Raw genomic sequence first — 23793 nt, forward strand, 5'->3', positions numbered from 1 at the left:
CAGGTGGATCAATGTAATTGAATCAAAGGCCCAGACATAAATCCATACATCTATGAACACCTGATATTTGATAAAGAAGCCAAAATTATACAATGGAAAAAAGAAAGCATCTTCAACAAATGGTGCTGGCATAACTGGATGTCAGTATGTAGAAGAATCCAAATGGATCTATCACCATGCACAAAATTCAAGTCCAAGTGGATCAAAGACCTCAACAAATATCAACATACACTGAACCTGATAGAAGAGAAAGTGGAGTGTAGCCTTAAATTTATTGGCACAGGAGACCACTTCCTCAATATAACACCAGGAGCACAGATACTGAGATAAACAATTAATAAATGGGACCTCTTAAAATTGAGAAGCTTTTGTGAGGCAAAGAATACTGTCAATAAGACAAAATGGCAGCCTACAGAATGAGAGATTTTTACCAACCCCACATCTGACAAAGGGCTGATCTCCAAAATATATAAGGAATTCAAGAAACTAGACATCAAAAACCCAAATGATCCAAGTAAAAAATGGCATACAGATCTAAACAGACAATTCTCAACAGAAGAATCTCAAATGGCTGGAATACACTTAAAGAATTGTTCAATATCCTTAGCCATCAGGGAAATGCAAATCAAAACAACTCTGAGATTCCATCTTGCACCTGTCAGAATGGCTAAGATCATGAACACTAATGACAGCCTATGCTGGAGAGGATGTGGAACAAAAGGGAACTCTCCTCCATTGATAGCAGGAGTGCAAACTTGTACAGTTACTTTGGGAATCAATATGGTGGTTTCTCAGAAAATTGGGAATCAATGAATCTCAAGATCCAGCTATACCACTCTTGAGCATATATCCAAAGGATTCTCAATCCTACCACAAGGCCACTTGCTCAACTATGCTCATAGCAGCTTTATTCATAGTAGCCAGAACCTGGAAACAACCTAGATGTCTGTCAACTGAGGAATGGATAAAGAAAATGTGGTACATTTATGCAATGTTAAAAACAAGGATACCAGGAAATTTGAAGGCAAATTAATGAAACTAGAAAAAAATAATTCTGAGTAGGTAATCCAGACTCAAAGAGACAAACATGCTCTATACTCACTCATACATGAATATTAGCTATAAAGTAAAGGATAACCATGCTACAATCCACAGCCCTAGCGAGGTTAGGTTACAAGGAAGACCCAAAGAGGGAAGTATGGATTACTCTGGGAAGTTGAAATAAAAGAGATCTCCTGGGTAGACTTGGGGCTGGAAGGGATGGGAACATGAGGGATTGGTTTGGGGGGTTAGAAAGAGGGAGAGAGTAATGAAAGAGTTGCCTTGATTAGGGGTGGCATTTTGGGGTCAAGCAGAATCCTGGTTCAAGGTAAACTCCCAGGAATCTATAAGGATGACCCCAGCTAAGACTCCAAGCAATAGGGGATAGATAGTCTGAACTGGCCATCTCCAGTAATCAGGTTAGTGAATACCCTAACTGTCATCAGAGAGCCTTCATCCAGTAAATGATGCAAGCAGATGCAGGGATCCACAGCCAAGCACTGGGCCAAGCTTCAGGAATCCTGTTAAAGAGAAGGAAATAGGATTCTGTGAGTCAGGGGGGGAGGTCAATGTCATTACAAGGCAACCCACAGAGACAACTGACCTGGGCCCATAGGAGCTCACAAACACTGGACCAACAGCTAAGGAGCCCACATTGGGACCGTCCCAGACACTCTACCTATGTGTGACAGTTGTATAGTTTGATCTACTTGTAGGACTCCTAGCAGTGGAAATGGGGCCTGTCCCTGATGCTTTGGCAGGGCTTTTGGGAACCGATTCCTCACACTGGATCACCTTACCAAGCCTTAATTCAAGGGGAGATGCTTACTTAGTCTTACCTCAACTTGATATGCCATGCTTTGTTGACACCCATGGGAAGCCTGTCCCTTTCTGAACAGAAACAGAGGAGGAGTGGATTCTGTGGGTAGTGGCAGAGGGGATGTGGTGGGAGGGAATGGGAGAAGAGGAGAGAGGGGAAACTGTGGTTGCAATGTAAAACAAATAAAAACCAAAAAAAAAAAAAAAGTTAAACACTGTTTTAAAGACTTTGAAAGTTTTCACTTCATTGTTAGATTCTAATCAAGATAAGGGATTTTTAATGTAAAATATTGAGTTAATTATGCTATATAAAAATTTTAAGAGATTGTGATGAAATATTTTATATTATGTCAGAACCTTGTATTGCAAAGCTATTCTCACCAGAGGGTTTATGATCTGGGTATTTCAGACACTTGAGCATCGAAAACAGAGACATGTTAGTGGATTCCCTTGCCCTGAACTGGCTGTATAGAATTGATTGTATCGTTATTGATATTACAACATTCTCTACCCTTGGTGTCCCTGCTGTTTCTTACAGATGGTCACTTTCTACTTAGAGGAAACAGACAAGTTTAAGAAGAACAATTGATTAAACAAAATTTAATCAGATTCTCTGTGCAGCTGTGTAATAATGGTTCCAATATTTCAACCCAAATAATGAAAGACTCGAAGCTTTACAAAATACAGAGTGGCTAATTAGGATAACATATTAATTGTAGCAGCAATTCACATGACTGCCAGGTAGGACAGGAAAGTGGTAGAATCATCCTTGTCCTTGATGATTCCTAGACATGGCTGCAATAGTTAGAGCTAAAGCAAAGTGATGTCAGACATATTTAGGGCTCTTCTTTACTCCCAGGGGTCTGGTGTCTCGTTTCTCTAGGGTTGCACAGCTTTAAGGGAAAATGTTTAAATAGCTCCTACTGGAACATGACTGATTGATAACTGAAATTTTATTTGGATTATACATTTGGAAGCATTTATTTTTTCAGTAGACAGATGATATTAGGTTGAATAAGTAATTCCAAACTACCGTCCTCCCTGGAGGGAAAAGCAAGTACCATCAATTTTGTCCCAGTAAATGACCAGGATTTTTTTTTACCAGAAATTTCAGTAACATTGTGCCCTCTCCACCTGCTCACCCAGCAAACACACACACATTCTCCTCGGAAGGTACCAGCTGCCAAGAGAATTCTAAGTCGCAGTGTCCTTCCCTATTGTCAGACCTTTGTGTTTGTTTTCCACTTTGTAACTCTCTTGCAAAGATTAACTCCAGCTCTAGCTACTCTATAATTTCTCTAATCTCCAAACTGAAGCCATAATAATACCTATATCATCTTCACACTCAGCACATTTATGAATAAAACTTAGGGAGGGTATGGCATTTGTCCAGTTACAGGTGACTATCCCTCTATTGCTGAAAGGAAATTTCTAGAACATATTCATAAATAACAATTTCATCAAAAAATAAATTCTGCAGTACTTGGAAAATGGTACACTGTTTATTTCACAAGCATGAGGACCAAAGTTCAGATCTCAGCTTCTGCATAAATCCAGATGCAACTGCACACACACATCTGCAGCTGCAGCATGGGGAGGATGGAGACGGGCAGATCCTGGAGACCTGGGGCAGCTCGTCTAGCTGAAATGGTGAGCTCTGTTCAGCAAGACAGTCTCAACATATAAGGTACAGAGTGTTAGGGCAAGACATCCAACTTCAACTTTTGGGCCCCTATATATGTACACTCACAGAAACACAGTCACATACAAAAACACATTCAAACTACATGCAAATGCATACATATATAAACATACAGACATGCATGCACACATACACAAACACACAGTACATAAACAACTAAGAGAAGCATTCACTTAACATATTCACAGGCATTTCTTTTCACTGTTATGTTCTCTCATGGTGGAAAGCCCTAGAGGTGCCTAACAGCAGAGAATTGGCATCCTGATACACAAAGACCCACAGGACTTTGGGTTAGATCCATCAGTGGATGAGGTAACATCAAACTCTTCCCCAGTGACCCGGTGTTATATGTTGTAAATATACCAAATCCCTCAAAATCTCACATCAGACAGTTCACGCAACTCCGCTTACTGGTGACATGAGTGTGGCAGAAGGAATATTCTCACTGCTTAGTTATTAGGAGAGGAGGCAGATTTTCCTAACTGCTGCCACCTGTCTAAATCATCTTTGCTACTTCATTTATGTGCTAAGTGTTCTACTCATTTGCCTACCTCCACTCTCCCAATTCTATCTTTTTAAAGAAAAGTATATCTGCTAAATTTCTGGTTTCTGACACATGTACAAATACCTGGACAGATACTAAAGTGCTAAAACAAGAATGATTTTCTTTCCTAGCCAGCTATCATATGAAACCAAATTGATTTGAAGAGGTGAGAACTGGCAGTCATTGGCATTGATACTACAAATAACAAGCAGTGTAAGAAACACACAGAAAAGTTACAGCTCTGTTATCCTGAAGAGCAGCCTGAGCTAAGATCAACCAGAAATCTGTCATGAATAGGAAAACTCTGGAAATGAAAAACCTATAGAAAGTCATCCAAAGCTGTCAGAGAAATCAAACGACTCAGAACTACTCAAGAGTACCAGAAAAGCCAAACACGGGGCTGACAGGCATCTGAGCCCCACTCCTCACATAGGTCTGTAAGCAGAACACAGAAACCTTGTGAATGCAAAGTATCTGAGTGACTATTCTGCCTAACCATTGGTTGTGAGTGATAGTGACTCTTTGAAAAGTCACTCAAAACAAAATAAAGGAACAAACCACAAAAAGAAGAACTAAAATAACAAAATCAGAGGCTGGAGACATGGTTACTTTGTTAAGAAAGCTTGCTGCTCTTTCAGAGGATCAGAGTTCAGTTCCCAGCACCCATGCCAGTTAGCACACAATTAGCTGTAACTACAGCTGCTGGGGATCTGTTATCCTTCTTTGGCCTCTTTATGTCCCCCCATATCTAACTATCTCTCTCTCTCTCTCTCTCTCTCTCTCTCTCTCTCTCTCTCTCTCTCTCTCTCTCTCTCTCTCTCACACACACACACACACACACACACACACACACACACACACACACACACCTTTAAATAATAATCAGACGAGTGAACAACCAGTAAGCATAGGAGTCCCTTGGATCCGTTTCCACCTATCAAGTCTAAACAAATAAAGCCTTAGAAATGAGCAAGAATTCATACCCATGATAACACTGTATCTAAAATGTCAAGTATTCAATATTAACAACAGCATAAACTGAGACATGCAGAGAAATAGGAACACATAGCTCACTAGGAAACAGGCTGTGAGTAATATTAACTGGTAGTTAACAGTTTATATTTAGATATTAGGTTTAGTATAGACTTGAAAGAAGCTACTAAGACAGACATTCAGATTATTAATGTAAAACATATAGAAAATATGGTGACAATCAAAAAGTGATTATCAAGATAAATAAACAGAGGGAAATCATCCAGACACATTGTAGATGAAGACACAATAGGCACATGACAAGATCACAACATGAGTGATGATCACACAACATCATCTGCAATTTTAAAGACAGACCAAAGAAATAGTCTGAAGATAGACAAACATGCGCTAATTTAAAGAGAAAAAATGATTTTAAAAATAAAGAGGGAGCTTATACCTTTGTAACATGCTTAAATGGACCAGGAGGTGGTCAATAAGAGCTGCAGATGGGCAGAGGAAAGAAGGGACCAAAAAAAAAAAAAAAAAAACCTTTCTGTGGAAAACTTACCAAGCATAGTAAGATAAAAAAGAAAGATCAAATGAACCTTAAATTTGAACTCAAAGTATATGAAGACATATACCACACTTTTACAGTGACCGAACTGCTGATGGATAGAGGTGAAACTCAGTCATGAAAACAGAAGGAAAAGCATATCATTTTCTTGTATACAGAGAACAAAATAAGATAATTGGAAGGTGCTAATGATGTACCCAGAATACTTATTGAAAACTAAAATTTGTATCCAATAATTCTATATGCAGCAAAATTACTCTTCGAAGATGAAAATAACAAAGGCATCTCCAGGCTTATAAAGATTCAAAGAACCTGGCGGTAGCAGCCCTGCCAAGGAAGACACCAGATGGTAGTTCATATCCAGAGGAAGGAGGAGAAATGAAGCAGCAAGTTATAATAAATATAAGCTCCTTGAAACATGTTTGCACATTCTTTCTCTCAACTACTACAAAATGCATTATTGCAAAAGAACATAACTGTAAAAGTTTGCTAGGTATATATTTTCACACATGTAGTCCATGTGATCATAATGGTATTATAAAGACATGACATGGAACAAAGTCTCTATGTTTTAACAGGTATCTTTTAATATAAATGTAACTGTTGTTATAAATTAAGCTGCACATTGCAATCTCTACTGAACTACTGAAGTGTTTTTAAATAACATTTTAAAGTTTATGGTGTAACTGTAATTATTCACTGAACTATTTATGCACAGGGCAAAAGGCAGCAGGCATGGAACAACACAGGGAGGAAGGAAGGGTAAAAATCACCAAACCCAAATCTATGCTCTGTATATTCAAACATGCCGACAGGTTGAAAGAAAATGGTTTGCAGACCAAACACTCAGTGTGAACAACTATACTTCTAGGGAAAATATCTGTTATTTGTGGTGGGCAAAATTTATTAAGCATTCAAATAACTATTATAGAGGAGTGAAATGATTAAAATTAATGAAAATTTTAAGACTTTTTTCTTCAAAGCAACACTAAATGGACTGTATATATATATATATATATATATATATATATGTGTGTGTGTGTATGTATGTGTGTGAATTCACACATGTGTATTATGTACATTTATATATACATATGTGTGTATGAACAGATGAGTATGTGTAATAATATTTAAAGAAGATGCCTCAACTTGATATGCCAGACTTTGTTGACTCCCGATGAGAGGCCTTATCCTCTCTGAGGAGAGGGTGGGGTGAGGTGGGGGGACATTGGAGGGAGTGAGGGGAGAGAGGGAAGAGAGGGGGAACTATGGTTGGTAAAATAAAAAAAAAACCTTTTAAATAAAAATAGAAGTTATGACTAAGAGGAAGTGGAGAGACATGGGATGAGTGGGAAGGGGTAGGAAAGGATGAAAATTATGTAAATGATGTACTCATATGACATTATCAACAAATAAAATAAATGTAAAAAGGAAGTTGAAAGTCACAATACTAGATAGACAGACAGACAGATAGATAGATCCAAGTAGCTAACATCATAAGAAAATGATGTATCTGACAGAGGAGATATTTTATCAGAATAGAAAAACACAAATAATACAAGAAAACAAAGTTCTTCATTGAAACAATATATATGAAATTTTAATATTTTCAATAGAAGTATCTACTGAGAATATGAAAAGATGTGTGCTATTACTCATTATTAGAAAAATGTAAATAAAAGCCCCCCAAAAGATGTTCACAGTACCTAATAGCAGAAAGGGGGAAGCAGCCCAGAAAGCTATTAACCCAAGGGCTAAGTAAATAAGATATGGCATAGCCACACACTGGAATGCTGTCTGTTAGTAAAATACTGACAAACTGCACAAAGTGGAGACACGTGCTAAAGCACAAGTGCCCCCCACATTCACTGTTAGTAAAGAAGCCAGCCACACAGACTATGTATTTCTGTCTAAAGTTATCTTAATAATAGTTTTGTCCCAAGTTAGCCTTCAGTTCTTCTACATTCTTTCACCGTCAGTATTTGCTAGTCTCACATTTCATATATTCCAGAATCTACTTTTAAAAATCATGTCAAGGGGCTGAGAGGTGGCTCTGCAGACTAGTAATCTTCTCAATTCTCTTTCTACATTATTAAATTTTCTTTGTTAGAGTACCTGTTCGTGTAGATAGTGGAGAAATTAAACCATCATGTTTCCCTCTTACAATATAAAACTCTATTTTGAAAAAGTAGCAGAAAATGCAGGTGTAGTGGCTTTGGATGAAGAGCAGGAAGCCATGAGGCAGACACAATCCACCTCTGTCTAACCAGGGAATATGAAAATAGCTCACATCCTACCTTGGGGCACAGTCTCTTCAAGCACTTTATCTTTGGGATAAAGAATATGTAAGTACCTTTCATATTTCTGATTTAAATGTTTGTCTAGTCCTCTCCCCTGACTATAGTCTTGATGTTACTATTGAGTATTCTGATCAACTTTATGAATAAAATTTAGGTCTAGCAAATGAACTAAAAGTTCTCCTCACCTGGTGGAAAGACACTGGAAAGCCTTCCAAGTTCAAACCCCTGGAAACCAGGCTGTTGGGAGGACAGAGAACACAGTACCATGCAGCAGTGTTTTTCTTTCACAGTCTGATGTCATTCTTTCCATTTGTTGGGATTTAAGTGAGTTAAGGGTTCCATGTTTGCATGATCTACACCTTTCAATATGCACAATACTTCATTGTGCCCAAGCACATTTCATTCTCCAGAGAAAATTTCTCAGATTAAAACCATGTCCTCAGTTACAATTCCTTTGTTACCATAGTAATAAGAATAAGGAATGAAACAAAGTTAAAAATACCTAAAGATGCAAAGACTTTCAGGAATCTGACCTACTTGATATTACACACTAGAAGTTAATCAGCTGAATTAACTGCTTGTGAATTAGATTAAATACTCTATTGGATCAAAAGCAGTGTAGTTTCATATATTGAGCTTTCATCCACACTCAAAGGAGTCAGTATGAATGAAGATGACTGACAATCTAAACTTAACACAATCAGAATCTCTTGAAAGTGGAGTCAGTGACAAAAAAGTCTATTACCTCTCCACGATTTTGTTTTCTTTCCATCATTACCACCAGTACTTACTTCACTTTAAATAAAAGCATTGTGTGTATCAAAAGAATTTTTAGAGGACAGAGAAAAATAATTAGATGCAAAATCATCACGCTGTTTTCTAGAAGAGAAAGTTTGCCCATCTTGTAAGAATAATTTTCAGACAAGCATGAAGACCTGAGCTGACATCACACAAAAAGCAAGATGTGACTGTGTGCGCCCATACTGCCAGCTCTGAGGGGGCAGGAGAAGAGAAGCACAAGGACTTCCTTGTCAGCCAACCTAACCAAAAGACAGCGAACTTCAAGTTCAGTGAGAGGTGATGGCTCAAGAAGACATACACTTCTCTGGCCCCGAATACATCTCATAGACACATGCATACACACCCTCAAATGCGCATAAAATTCCCTAACCTCGGGGATTGAAATAAAAACGTGTTCCTTAATTATGTTTTCTTTTTATTTAAATTTTATTTATTTATTAAAAATAAGAATTTTAACAGACTCATAATTTATAAAAAAAAAAATTACCTTATTACAAAACTCACTGAAGCTGGTTTGTACAAGGTAAAAGCAAAGCTGTTGGTGTTACTGAAAGCTGTTGAGGAGGGCAGGGCATCATTTTATTTTGGGTTTTGCACTTCTCAGTTAGGACCCAGGGCCTCATGTATGCTAGGCAACACTCCACCACCGAGCTAGGTCTGGAGCCTAGAAGTCTTTCTCTTACTCATAGAATTGTGTTTTCATAACACTAATTTTGAAGTATCTTCACAAAACAAACTGAAATCAACATCAACTTTAATCTTAGATTGAAGAAACTCCGGTTAAGCCTTCATCCCTACCAGTGAATTCAGAAGTTTCTTTCAGCCCTTGTCCTCATCTGCCAGATAAGCAGAAAAGTCTTTTGATATCAAGAGAAGTGATATGTGTAAAAGCCAACTGGCTAAAATCTCAATGAAATGAGTCAATATACAATTAAATAAGGTTCAAGATTTAAACATCTTCAAGGCAAAAAGAAAATTAAAAACCTTAAATAACTATAATTAACAAATAATAACAGCAAATGCTTATTGAGCACTTATAGTCAAATATTAAATATTTCACATGAATAATTTCATTTAAGCCTCTCAACAATACAACTTCTGACTTTTGTAGAGGAGAAGAAAAAATAAGTATAAAAATAGCCTCCTAAAGACAAATAGCTACTGAGTTGTAGAACGAGAAAGTAAATATCAATGGTTCAATACCAGAAACAAGCTCTAAATTCACCCCACTGTAGTACACCCCTAAGTAATCAGGGAAAAACCACCCTGTGGAACTATTAAGTTGGAAATCTTAGGCTTTGAATACTAACACCTGTTCATTTCTGAAATAATTGTCTTGCTACATTTAATTTTTAAAATCAAACTACTTTAAAGCAAAATCAAAACAACTTAAATATACAACAGTAAATATATTTCAGAATACTCATATGACATGCATAAATATTATTCATGCATAAATAATGTGATTAAATGTATAGTTTGGAAAGAGGAGCACTGAAAAGCAAAAAAACCCAGATGTTTATATAACATGTAGAAAATATAGATTTTCATAAAAATAATGTTTCATGCACAGTGGAGTATAGTAAGATAGATTTTACATGTTAACAACTGCAATTTATTGGAAATTTTATATATTATGATATTTTCTACATCTTCTATATTCAGTGTTTTGTCATGTTTAAAAACTCAAACAACTAACCTAATCATGGACACTGAAATTCAAAGTGATTCAGATGCCTCTGACAAGAGGTGAGCAAATAGTCATAAAGCTGAGAAAATGATTCTATGTGTAGTGACAGGAGTGGCCAAAGTGCAGAGGTAAAGAAAACTGGTGAATGCTCCTGAAGAGCAAAGGAAGAGACATTTAAAAATACAATCATGATTCAAAATTGTCATTCAGATACCACCCAACTTTTGTGACTACTTTTCCTTTATCAAAAAATACTTCCTAAAATGTTGCTTTTCCTGGATTTAATTATGGATACATTGTCATTAAACATGTCAGAAAGCCACAGCACTCAAATGTACAAAGAAATGCTAACATACAAAAAACATAAACTGCAATTCTTTACACAAAGAAAAAATCAGAAAAATAAATTAAGAAAATAATTCTATTTATAATGGTGTCAGAAAAGTAAAACACTTGGCAATAAGTTGAACCAAGAAAGTGAAATATCTTTACATTGAGAACAGAAAGATATTAATGAAAGAAATAGTAAGCACAAATAAACGCAGAGTCATTTTGCATTTAGAGATTGGAAGAATTAATATAAATACATTCACACTGCCCAAATTACCCTCACATTTAATGAACTCTTTTTGAAACTGTTCCAGTGTAGGTTACAAAGTTACAGACCATCATACATAAAAAGGTCAAATTAGGGTCATGTTTTTAAGCAGGTAGCCAAGAGTAGGCTAGCACCCCAGGAAACTCTTGATGCTAAAGCTCATTTTTTTTATATGTATTGAGTTTTGTCTGCATATATACCTGTGTGAGGCTGCTAGATGCCCTGGAACTGGAGTTACAGACAGTTATAAACTGCCACGTGGGTACCAGAAATTGAACCCAGGTTATCTGGAAGAGCGTTAATGCTCTTACCCATTGAACCATCTCTTCAGCATGAACTCAGCATTTTTAAAAGCCAAAAGACCACACAGACCACAATTATATCAATCTTTGATGAGGATCAGAGTAACTTTGAAATATCTGTTTTGACAGAACATAGTAGCTATTTCACATACAACATGACAATTATTTTTATGTATACCTTTATCAGTTATTTTGACTTATGTTTAGCTTGTACAAATATTATTTTGGTTAATACATCTGGCATATGGTCATGGCCACAGACAATGCCAAGTATGTTGCCAAGACAAATGTGGCTGTTGGGGAGGAACAGAGGGCTAAGAAGTGTCTACACTATCACAAAGTGGAATCAGGACAAGATGAAATTACCTTAGTTACTTTGAATCTTAAAATGTCATTTTAGAAAAAAAATATCTTAAATTTTCATGAGACTATAAAAAAAATGCCTAATGACCAATTTGAAGAAAGAAAAACAGGACCAGAGACATTTTGCTCCCTGACTTTGAATTATTATAAGTCTGTAGTTTTCACAGGAGTGTGGAACAACCACAAAGCATATATAAACTCATGAGACAGAACAGAGTCAGGACCAAACCTACACATTTGTAGGCAACTGATCTTTAACAACGATGCTGAGAATACAATGAGAGAAGGGTGGGATCTCCAACAAGTAGTGCTGGGGAAACTGGATACCTGCAGATAAAGGAATCAAGTTGTGCCTGTGTTGTCTAATTATAAAACATCCACTAGAAATGGATTACACAAGATCTCAAACCATGAAATTCCTAGTAGATTACCTGGGGACAAAGCACTCTTGCATGTGATTGGCTAGGATGTTTTGAACATTACCACAAAAGCAAACAACAAAATACAAAGTAGTAAGACTACAACAAATTAAAGAGCTGACACATGGGAAAAACAAGAACAACAGAAAAATAGAACCAAAGGCAGCCAGCAGAATGGGGGTCAATACTGATAAACTGTCTGTGACAGGGGAAAATCCTAAAACTTAGTCAACTAAAACCCACAAAAAAATTCAATTAAAAATGGACAAGGACCAAAACATTGTCAAAAAAAAAAAAAAAAAAAAAAAAGAACAACTCCAAACTCCAAATAACCAACAGCAAAATAAGAAAAAATTCTCAACATTACTAATGACCAGACAGAGAAATACAAATCAAAACCACACTGAGATACTACCACATGCATGCTATATAGGCTGATGGCTCTTTCCAGCAAAACAAGAGAAAAATGGTAGAGATATGGGAAGGAGGAATATTTGAACACTGTGAGTAGAAATGTAGGTTGCTATCGCCACTATAGAAAACAATACAGAAATGCTATAAAGAAAAAAAGTTCAACCAGAACTATTGTAATTCTGAGCAAGGTCATTAGATCATCACGGCAAAGAACTACCTATATGCTTGCTGTGGAAATGTCCTAAATAGACATTCAAGCCATGGAATCATCTTGAGTGTCCATCAGCAGAGGCATGAATAAAGACATGCAGTCTACAGGAACAAGGGTATAGTACTCACCATTTAAAGGAAATTTTGTCACTTTGAAAACATACATGAAACTGGAGGACATTGCACTAAATGCAGCAAATAAGATGCTGAAAAAAAAATACTGCATAATCTCATTTATTTGTTGATTAATATTTAATTTAAAAATAAGAAGGACAAAAAGAAATTAGTACTATTATATGGCTTACTTAAGACTTTCTTAAGTAAGTAATATACTTTACCTTCCCCTCCCACACACATACAAATGTACTCAGAAGGGAGCTATGGGTAATGGCAGATATACTGGCTCATGGTTTTGGCCATCAATGTGTGGCATACCACACCACATTATACATCTCAAATGTTTTTGTTCATTAGACTTCAATAAGCCTAGGAAAGAAAAAAAATCTGAAAAAAATTTAATTCATTAAGATTTCTCACACTTGTGATGATTTTTCCTCTTACTAGTTTTTAGAGAAGAAAAATGTTGTTTCATATATATTATTAAATACTATTAGATAATTTTACCCTTTCATCTGTTTACTATTTGGAACACAATTATTTTCCATTTCTGGCATTGCTGGGGGCTATACTCCTGACCTTGCATATACTAGGCAAGCTCTGAACCACTGATCTATACACCCAGTAAGAAATTATTTTCCAAGTGTAAAATGCTTTAGCTTACTATGTTTATGAATGTAAACCTGACTGTGTTCATTAGTATCAAATCTGACTATCCAAGAGAAAAATGTTAGTAGCAATTTTTAAATTTTGTGGATTAAATATATTCTGTATAGTTTCATTATAAATGAAATGTCCCCAATAGTCTCATTGTTGAAGGCTTTGGCCCTTGCAGACAGTGCTATTCTGGAAGGTTCTGGAAATTTCCAGAAATACATTGCTTGAGGCATGTCCTAGTGCACAGCACCCTGCTGTAGAATCTGTCCTGTTTCCTCCTCCTCTCACTTCCTTTTCATTATGTGTTTGAACCTTCTGAAGCTATGAACCAAATCATTCCTTTTAAATCATTGTTCTCAAGTATTTGTCATATCAACTGAAAAAGTGATTAATGTACTTAGCTGGATGTAACTTTTTGGCATACCAAAATATGTATTTTAAAGTAAAAGTTAAAATCATCTTTCTGCTCTCCAATTACAAAACAACTTTAATTTCTTTTAACCTGCCTTTCCTCCTATGGATTAAGTCCAGATACAAACACATTTGAGGGAAAGGACTTTATGGTACCAATAGACGGTAAGGGACAAGGGGGAATAGACTCAACATACAATTTATGAGTGCTTGAAACTGTCCTTCTTATATAAAATGCAATGTGCAGTGAATATACACGACTAAATGATAAATAAAGTGAGAGGGGAAAGAAGGAGGAGAGAGGAAAGGAAAGAGGATGGGTGAGGAACGGGAGCGGCCGTACTCACGTCTATGGAACAGGTCCCAGTACTCGTCGATCTGGCTCTGTGTGGGGAAGTGACCACAGTCGTTGAAGTACTTCATCAGCTCACTCCTCTCTAACCCTTGCCAGTCTTCTCTCTTGGCAAACATGGTTTCATAGACTAAAAGCCAAAAAGGTAAAAGAGCACAGTTTCTTTTACAAATAATTTACCAAAGACAAGTCACCTGGAAAGTCCGTCCCAGCTGGAAGCAACTGTAACTCCAGGTTCATCATCACATCTGTGGATGAGTCTTCCAGGCTCTAGAAGCCAGGCTGGAGGCAGCCTTTCAGCAAGGGGCAAGAGGCAGGGCTTCTCCTTCTCACCCATTTCCACAGTGTCAACATTCAGTCTGGCTCCCCATGGAGGTCAAGAGGCAGAGTGGGTGTTCTATCTCTTTCATGACAAGTGATCACAGACCTTACATATATCAACACCCAACCTTCATCATAAGCTATAACTTGGGATATTTTATTTTTATTAAAATGTATTCATTATATACATTAATGGGCTCAGTGTGATAATCCAATGCATGCACACAGCATACACCATTCAAATCCTACCTCCCATGTCCCTTCCCAACTACTAATAGTTGCTATTCAATGTTCATGTCAATTTTTAAAATATTCATATATAAGGGACGATATGTGGCATTTGTCTTTCTGTGTGTGGCTTATTTCATTTAGCATAAGATCTCCTATGTTAATATTCCCAACACTCTCCTAGCTGCTTCTGGAGTCAGATGACCACACGTGACCTGGCAGCAGTCAGGCAAAATGCTTAGTCACTACGCCAGGGCCTTATGTCCTCTGTAATCTGTAATCTGTGTGCAGCTTGGTCACGTAATATATTTGCATGCTTGTCGCAGCTACCTAAGCCCCTGTACGAATGCTCAAGGTGACCTTTAAAAGCAGACTCTACCTGTTTCCTGCTTTCTCCTCAAATTCTCTCCCATAGACCTACTCACACCCATCTTTCTCCCTTCCTTAATAAACTCTCAAAATGGGTTTTGTTGTGCCTCATAGTTTATTTCTCGTGCCCAGTAAATGACATCAGTAAATAAATAACACCCTACCCACCGTTAACGTTCATTATATTATGGCAGATACTGCAAGTGTGGATATATAAAGTGTTCTCGTTACCCATGTATCTGTTGATAGGCACTTAAGCTGGCTCTATGTCTTCACTATTATGACTATGGTGATGATGAATGCAGGTGTGATGATACATGCAAATGTCTCTTTGAGGTGTTGCTTTTACTCCCTTGAATACACACTCAGGGTGGCTCAGCTGGATCACATAATATTTGTTTTTCTTTTCTTTCTTTTGAAAAATTGTTTAACATACCTGAACCTAGGGCATCATGCATAAAAGGCACGGGTTCCACTACTACATATCACCACCACAGCTCTTTTTATTTCTATTTTGAGACAGGGGTCACTAAACTGCCTAGGCTGGCTTTGAGCTTGCAAACCCCTTGCTCTATCCATTATAGGTTTGTAACACCAGACTAGCTTTTTTTTTTTTTGGAATCTTCATACTGTTCTCATAATGGGTCTGCTAATTTACATGCCCACAAACAGTCCATCAATATTCCCTTTTTGTCCACACTGTCAGCAGCAATGACAGGAATCCCAGGTTCCTGATTCCTGATGTGTCAGGAATCATTACTACTCCCTTTAAATTCACTTCTTTTCAGCTTTCAATACACACTCTGACCACTTGGATTTCTATTATACTTTGAATTTCTCATTCAGAAATAGAATTAGGAGCAATGTCTACACTCTGCTCATTGACTTCACAGTGAGAAAAAAAAAAGCCCCTCAAGAAATTCCTACCTAAATACAAATGGCTATGCCAAATCTTTAAAGCTATCAAAAACATATACAAATTAATATTTGATACAGGTATGTGTTTTTCTCTGTTTTCAAATCTACAAACTAAAGCTGCTGTATTTTGGGCCTATTCACATCACATTGTAGAGCAGAACTCAAAGCCCTTCTGTTTCTTGGGCATTTTGACTCAGAAGTGCCAGCATCTACATTCCACTACCTTAACATTCCTTCTAGCACAGATCTATAATCTGTCTGACACCTGGGCAACAAGCCAGAAGTCCCATGGACTTAAGACCCCTGAGGAGTGACCCTCAACCTCTGGCTGGGGTGACAGGGAGGAGCAACTGGAAAATCTAGCTATTAAGAAAGTTGGTACCATTATTCTCATGAGTTCTCATGATAATTTATTTTCTTTAACTTGCACCCTGTCCCTGCTGCATTTCTCTATGCCATTAACAGTATTTGGGGAATTTACTTCCAAATAAGTTAGTTATACTTGAATGCTTTTCTCAGGATTTGATTCTAGAGAAACTTAAAACTAAGACACAAAGAATGTGCTTTGTTTTTTAAATAAATGTATTTTCCTTATAAAAATTCATGTACTTTCATTATTTTTCTCTCAATCATCTTTAGATGTCTTTCCTATTAATATCATATCTCTGTGATTATGCAATGCTTAGTGTACAATACAAGCATTCAGTAGATCACCAGCAGAATTAATGAACTAAGCTAGTTAGCCAGTTTCAGTGAAAATATAATGGAAATTATGAAAATTAGTACAGTTTGAAATTATTGAAACATATTTTAAAAGGTACACAGCTATTTGCCAAATATCAATTAGCAATCATTGTACAGAAAAAGGAGAGAATTCTATAAGAAACATGACAAAAAATACCTTGCAAATTATGTGTACTCTAGGCATAATGTAAATGAATGCTATTCATAATTCTTTAAATTATTCCCTTAGCTAAGTCTATTCTACTGCTCAGATCCTATGTTGGACAGAGCACCATCTGTCTAACTGAATGCCTCTATTCTGTCTTTGCCTCATGTCAGTCTAACCACAGTGATATATCTTCATAAACTGCACCATGGTTCTCTGTGTGTAAGCTTCCAGTGCCTTCCCAACCTGACCAGGAATCAAACCAAGAAACAATTACATGCAATTCAGAGACTTTAAAGACTCTTACTCAATAACCTTATCAACTAGAAACCACCAGTCTGAAAAAACAAATACCACATTTGAGGAGTTGGGGGTGCATATGCATCTATCTATCCTGTGTCTTTCCAAACTAAAAAAACAAACAAAAAAAAGTTTAAGGTACAATAATTTGAAATCTGTAATTATAAATCAAGAGGAGAAATCATGGGAGTAGGAATAAAACTAAAATAAATAAGCTACTATAAAACTAAAAAAGAATAGCATAGTGACAAAATTTGGAGTACGAAGACAAGACTAAGTAACACAATGGGAACATTTTGAAAATGATGTGATTAGGAATTTAGTGGCTGGGTGCTAAAATAGACTCTTTCCCATGCTTCCTAGGAATGGTCACAGAAGTAGCTGCTGGTGGTCTGGATAAAGAGTAGAAGAGTTGTATTCTGAATCAACGGTGGGAACAACAAACATGGTTTTCCCATGAAGTAAGGTGTCTTGACCCCACAGTGGAGTGGGCCCACTGTTGAATAAGGGTCATTCTTGTTAAAGACCAAGGAGAAGTGAAAAGAGGAAGTATAACTCTGTTTGCAGATGCATTGTGGATGCCAATCTGAATGTCCTCAACTTGGTTATTAAGGGGGGGAAAGCAAAGAAAGATACTTCTGGACAAACTGATACTACTGTGCCTCAGTTGTTAGGGCCCCAAAGAGCCAGCAGAATCCAAAAGCTTTTCAATATCTCTAAAGGAGATGGTGTCTCCCAGGATGTTGTCAGAAACCCCTTTAAAAAGGTTAAGTAAGAAGCCCAGGACCAAAGCATCAAAAATTCAGTGTCCTCTTTCTCCATGTGCCCTGCAACCCAAACATTGATGTACTCGTCCAAAGAGGCAACACATAGGAAAAGAAGAGGCTGTAAAATATGCTAGATTATTGGCCAAGAGAATGAAGGAAGTCAAAGAAAATGCTAGGAACAGACTGCCAAAAGACATAGGCTGTCCTCACTGAGAGCTTCTACTGCTGAGTCCAGTCAAAAAGAAGTCTACAAGAGTAGCAAATGATCAGACCTTGAAAAATACAATAAAGTAAGTAAAATAATAAAATAAAATGGGTGAGAGAAAAGCTAGTTGGTACAGTAACCAAAAGTGCTAATATACAATGTGATAAAAATTAGAAAATCTGTCCTTCAAAGCATAATGGAATGCAAAACTATTCACAGAAGACTATTAAGGATATCTTATTGAATTATTTACTAGTGGGCAGTGTGCTCATGACAGTTGTGAAACTGGGGTGCAAGTAGTTGGGATCCCTTTTCGCCCTTCTTCCCTCAAGCATGTAAACTAAGTTCCAGGAGCTCCCTAACTGCAAGCAGGTCCTGACTGCCCCTGCCATTGTCTTCCACATGCTTTCTCTCCCTTTCTCATTTGTAGCTTTCCATCTGTTGGACCTTTTGCTGTACTGGCTGTTTGGGGGAAACCTTGAGAGTTATACACATGCCTCATCCAACTTTCTGAAAATCAGGCTGTTAAACTAGATCACCTGAGCTGAATCCTCAAGACCTACATACAACCAAGTTCTGAATTGTCTCAGTGTCTTTTTCTCTATTTGGTTTCTTCTTTCTTTAATCAGTAGCAACAGAAATGGAACAAGTATAACTCATTTAAAAATACCTCTTGGTATATAAACTTAATGAAAATTGTCATTTGAACAAATACTTTTTGCCGTTCTGATACACTAGGCACATGTTAAACAGTGAACATTCATTGAAATACAGGCCCCACCTTATGCAGCATTTATGAATGTGAAATCCCAACTATAAAATAAACATTTTACAGCTGGCTGAAACTATCAAAATGTAACACATTGATCCCCATAAAAGCATAAAGTGACTCCAAATAAGTATAATTTACTTGTGTCATTCATTTTCATTCTTCAAGAAATTGGTCTAGTGATACATACTACTTAAACAACACTCAACTGATCAAATAAAAATAGAAAGCCAATGACAAAATTTGTCTTTGTTTTATGAGGAGAATTCCCAACATCTTGAAGTAATGTGTAACTTAATCTGCTCAGTGTGCATTAATGTTCATCTAGTATTACAATTTTATATTCATTTCAGGAATGACCCATGTTTCCCCCAAAGGGCAGAGAGCCACATCATAACTCTCAAGACCTTCCATGGCCACTTCAAACTATCTGACTTATGGCTCAGACTAAATCATTCATTTGAAACCTCTTGGAAATCTGAATTTTAAAAAAAAAGTATCTCGGGCTGAATGTGCCATTTTGTTGGTATAGTGTTTGCCTAGCATACATAAAACTCTAAGTTCTCCAATACTGTGTAAAAACAGGATGGTGATATGGTGATGTACACTTATAATCCCAGAACTTGGAAGATAGAGGGATGAAAAGCTGGAGTTCAATGTCATTCTTAGCTACATAGAGAGTTCAAAGTCTGTGTGGACAAATGAGACCCTGTCTCAATAATATATATATATATATATATATATATATATATATATATATATATATATATGTGTGTGTGTGTGTGTGTGTGTGTGTGTGTGTGTGTGTGTATTAGAAAGAGAGAGAGGTAGGTAGATGGATGGATGGATGGATGGATGATGGATGGATGGGTAGATAGGTAGGTAGATAGATAGATAGATAGATAGATAGATAGATAGATAGATAGATAGATAGATAGATGATAGATAGATAGACAGACAGGTTGGTAGATAGATAGACAGGTAGGTAGATAAACAGACAGATAAGTAGATAGAAGATAGAGAGATAGATAGATAGATAGATAGATAGATAGATAGATAGATAGATAGATATAGATACACACATACATCATGTGTGTGTGTGTGTGTGTGTGTGTGTGTGTGTGTGTGTGTGTGTGTGTGTGTAATGGGGCTGGTCTGTTTCTCTTCTTTAGGAAATAATAGACACTTTTTCCTTATTTTATGACCCTTAGGTCTCTGGAGCAGCCTAGATTTATATCCTCTGTGGAATCTGATTCTTCTCCTGTATTTCCAACACTTTCCCTTTAAATATCCTTTTACACTTTGTGTAGCTAAATGGGGATTCTATTGTTTAGAAACTGAAGTCCTAATGAGTGAATCCAAGCACATAGAAAATACAACCTTAAAATGCAAATAGAAATTTTAAATATAGTTTTCTTCCATTGCTAGGAGTAGATAAAAGGTCTTTTCATTGGCTAAAACTTCATTCTAATCTTAGCACCAAACAAGAAGAGACTGCAATACTTACATTTTTTCCTGTCCATCCATTCCTCTAACTCTCCAAAGTTTATAACCTGTCTTGTCCTCCAAAGACCAAGTCGATGTCTAATACGGTAGATTAAGAACTGATACATCATGATAACTGCTTTTAAATTTGGTCCATGATACAAAGCCTATGAAAAGCAAAAAATATCATAATGTGGTTCATGCATTTCTATTATTTATACCTATCTGTGCATCTAGAGTGAATGCTTAGATAAAGGCCATTCTTGAAAGTCTTCTGCATAGAAATATGCATTCCACCACTGTCCTCTGTGCACTAACAGCTATTCCCATCAAAATACTTTTGTGCCAGTAAGTTTTTCCATTACTGTGACACAAGCTAGATTCACCTGGGAACAGGAAGCCGCAACTGAGAAAACGCTCCCATTACATTGCCTATAGACAAGTCCTTGGGGCCATGTTCTTGACTAACTATTACGCAGCAGGTCCCAGCCTACAAGAAGTGGTGCCAGCTCTGGGCAAGTGGTGCTGTATGGTCTTAGAAACCAAGCTGAACAGGACATGGTGAGCAAGCCCGTAAGCATAACTCCAGGGCTCCTGCTTCAGTTCCTGGAGCTCCTTCTCTGCCTTCCTACAGTGACAGAGTGGAATCACACTGTGTAAAGAAGATAACACCTACTTCACAAGTTGCTTTTGTTCTAGCTATTTTAAAGGAAAGTGAACTAGGATGCCTTTCCTGCTGTGACAGACTGTACTTCTCTGAACTGTAAGCCAAAGTAAATCCTCCTGCTTTACTTTGCTTTTTGTCAAGTATTTGGTAATACTGAAAAAAGTAACTAAAACAGAATATATAAAAAAATACAGATTGTAATACAAAAGTCATCAAAAATTATTGATATTTCCCAATTCTTATTTACTTAATAGGCAAATCCACACTATCTTCCAGGATGCATTTCAGTCTGTCTTTTGTTTGATTCTGTCATGTCTTCTTTCAGCACAGTGACACTTAGTGGGATGTATTCCCTCTGCTTATTAGCAAGAGCAGACCCTTCCCTGTTTACTGCCCATTTATCCTGTTCCAGCTGTGGTACAGTCTTATTTGCTTTTTTACTATTCTCTGTGCTGCTCAGAACTTTGTAAAAGAATGTTAAATGCTAGGATAGTTTCTTAACCATAGTACCTAACTTAATAAATGCGTTTGTGTTGGTTTTATTCAACACTCAGAAAATGATATGATAGGCCCTAAGAATTCTACTAAACTCTGACATATGGCAATATCGAAAGAGTCTTTATTAGGAAGCCACATAAAGTAAGAAAGAAAACATGACTAACTCCATGAAATAAAATACAAAATAATAAAATGAAATAAGAAAGAATATTGTAAATAGTTGCCATAAGTTCGTACATATAAGCACACACTTAAATATGCAAGTTAACAAATATAAGAAACAGCAGTTGTGATTTGGATATCCATTTTCCCAGTCAGTAAGTGTTACTTTAGCCCTGCAGAGACAAAGAAGACACTCTTCCCTCAATTTGGTATCTACCTCATAACTGTTTATTAGGTTATTGTCCTTCTAGTAGAATGCAATTTCTGAATAATAGGAATCTTAGAAATCCATTAAACTGTCTGCAAGGTCCAGAACATTCCTGCAACTTATTGGAGCCTAATGCACATTTTTTTAAATAAATAAGTAGAAATTTATAATGGCACATTGGGGTCAGGTGAACTTTTTCCTAAATATTCTGAATCAGTCTCTCAGCCAAATGTGCCTTCTGAATAGCCTGCTCACTCCCATAAATTTTAGAATCATTATTTTTATGGTAACTAGAGTCATGGGAATAGATGACATTGTTCCAGAAACTATGTATACTAAGGAGAGAATCCTGTAAAAGAAATATTGAGACAGGTCGCAGTCAAAGGAAAATAGAAAGTCTATTGCATAAACACTAAAGCAGTAACCAGAGACATAAGAAAATAAGAACATGCTTGATCACAGAAACTCAAAGAAAGAGGCTAGGTTATGTCAGTAGACTGTAATGTTGCTAGGAATGACTGTGGCAAAGGTTTTTGGTTTAGTACTGATAAATTCATGGAGTATTCCAAATAACATTCAAGTTCTTTTTTAATGTGAAAGTTTATTTTAAATATATTTACTTAACATATAACTATATCACTTCTGCCCATTATCATGTCCTTACTCTCCAACTCACCCCTTACCCCCTCACTTCCTTTCAAATTGTTTCTTTTCTTTTTTATTAAGAAATTTTCTGCCGGGCGGTGGTGGCACACACCTTTAATCCCAGCACTCGGGAGGCAGAGCCAGACGGATCTCTGTGAGTTCGAGGCCAGCCTGGGCTACCAAGTGAGTCCCAGGAAAGGCGCAAAGCTACACAGAGAAACCCTGTCTCGAAAAACCAAAAGAAAAAAGAAAAAAAAAAGAAACTTTCTATTCATTTTATATACCAACTACAGATCCCCTTCCCACCTCCGCCAAGGCAAGGTCTCATATGGGAAGTCAGCATAACCAAATAGACTCAGTTTAGGCAGGACCAAGCCCCTCCCCCTGGACCAAGGCTGTGTAAGATGTCCCACCATAGGCAGTGGGCTCCAAAAAGCCCACTTATGCCCTAGGGATGAATTCATGATCCCACTGCCAGGGAGTCCCTTAAGCAGATCAAGCTATATAACTGTCTGGCCTATGCAGAGGGCCTAGTCCAGTCCCATAGAGGCTCCACAGCTATTGGTCCACAGTTCATGAGTTCGCACTAGTTTGGTTTGGTTGTCTCTGTATGTTTCCCCATCATGATCTTGATGCCCCTTGCTTATAGAATCCCACTTCTCTCTTTTTGACTGGACTCCTGGAGCTCGGCCTGGTGCTTGGCTGTAGATCTTTACATCTGCTTCCATCAGTTATTGGGTGAAGGCTCTATGATGACAGTTAGGGAATTTACTAATCTGATTATGGGGTAGGCTAGTTCAGGCACCCTCTCCACTATAGCTAGTAGTCTAAGGTGGAGTCATCCTTGTGGATTTCTGGGAACTTCCCTAGTACCAAGTTTCTCCCTATCCCCATGATGTTTCCCTCTATCATGGTATCTCTTTCATTACTTTTCTACTCCATCCTTGTTCCAGCTGGACCATCCCTTTCCCTTATGTTCTTATCTGCCAGCCCTACCCTCCATTGCCCCCCTCTCCCCATGTCTACTCATGGAGATCTCGTCCATTTCCCCTTCCCAGGGTGATCCATGCATC

The 23793-nt window shown here is 37.2% G+C and overlaps 1 protein-coding gene across 11 annotated transcripts in view; it reads right to left on the minus strand.

Annotated features, from left to right (window-relative positions):
* Positions 1-23793, minus strand: part of Iqcm (IQ motif containing M) — a 471750-nt gene that overhangs the window by 162075 nt on the left and 285882 nt on the right. For 10 of the 11 annotated variants that reach the window (XM_042277514.2, XM_076571981.1, XM_076571978.1 and 7 more), the window contains exons 11-12: positions 20563-20707; positions 14285-14419 (exon numbers count right to left, since the gene is read on the minus strand). In XM_042277514.2, the coding sequence (XP_042133448.1) occupies positions 14285-14419; positions 20563-20707 (280 nt within the window). The remainder of the gene's footprint in view (positions 1-14284; positions 14420-20562; positions 20708-23793) is intronic. The other variant, XM_076571986.1, reaches the window with a different exon arrangement.

This window comes from Peromyscus maniculatus, chromosome 5 (assembly GCF_049852395.1).
Source record: "Peromyscus maniculatus bairdii isolate BWxNUB_F1_BW_parent chromosome 5, HU_Pman_BW_mat_3.1, whole genome shotgun sequence".
Lineage (NCBI taxonomy): Eukaryota > Metazoa > Chordata > Mammalia > Rodentia > Cricetidae > Peromyscus > Peromyscus maniculatus.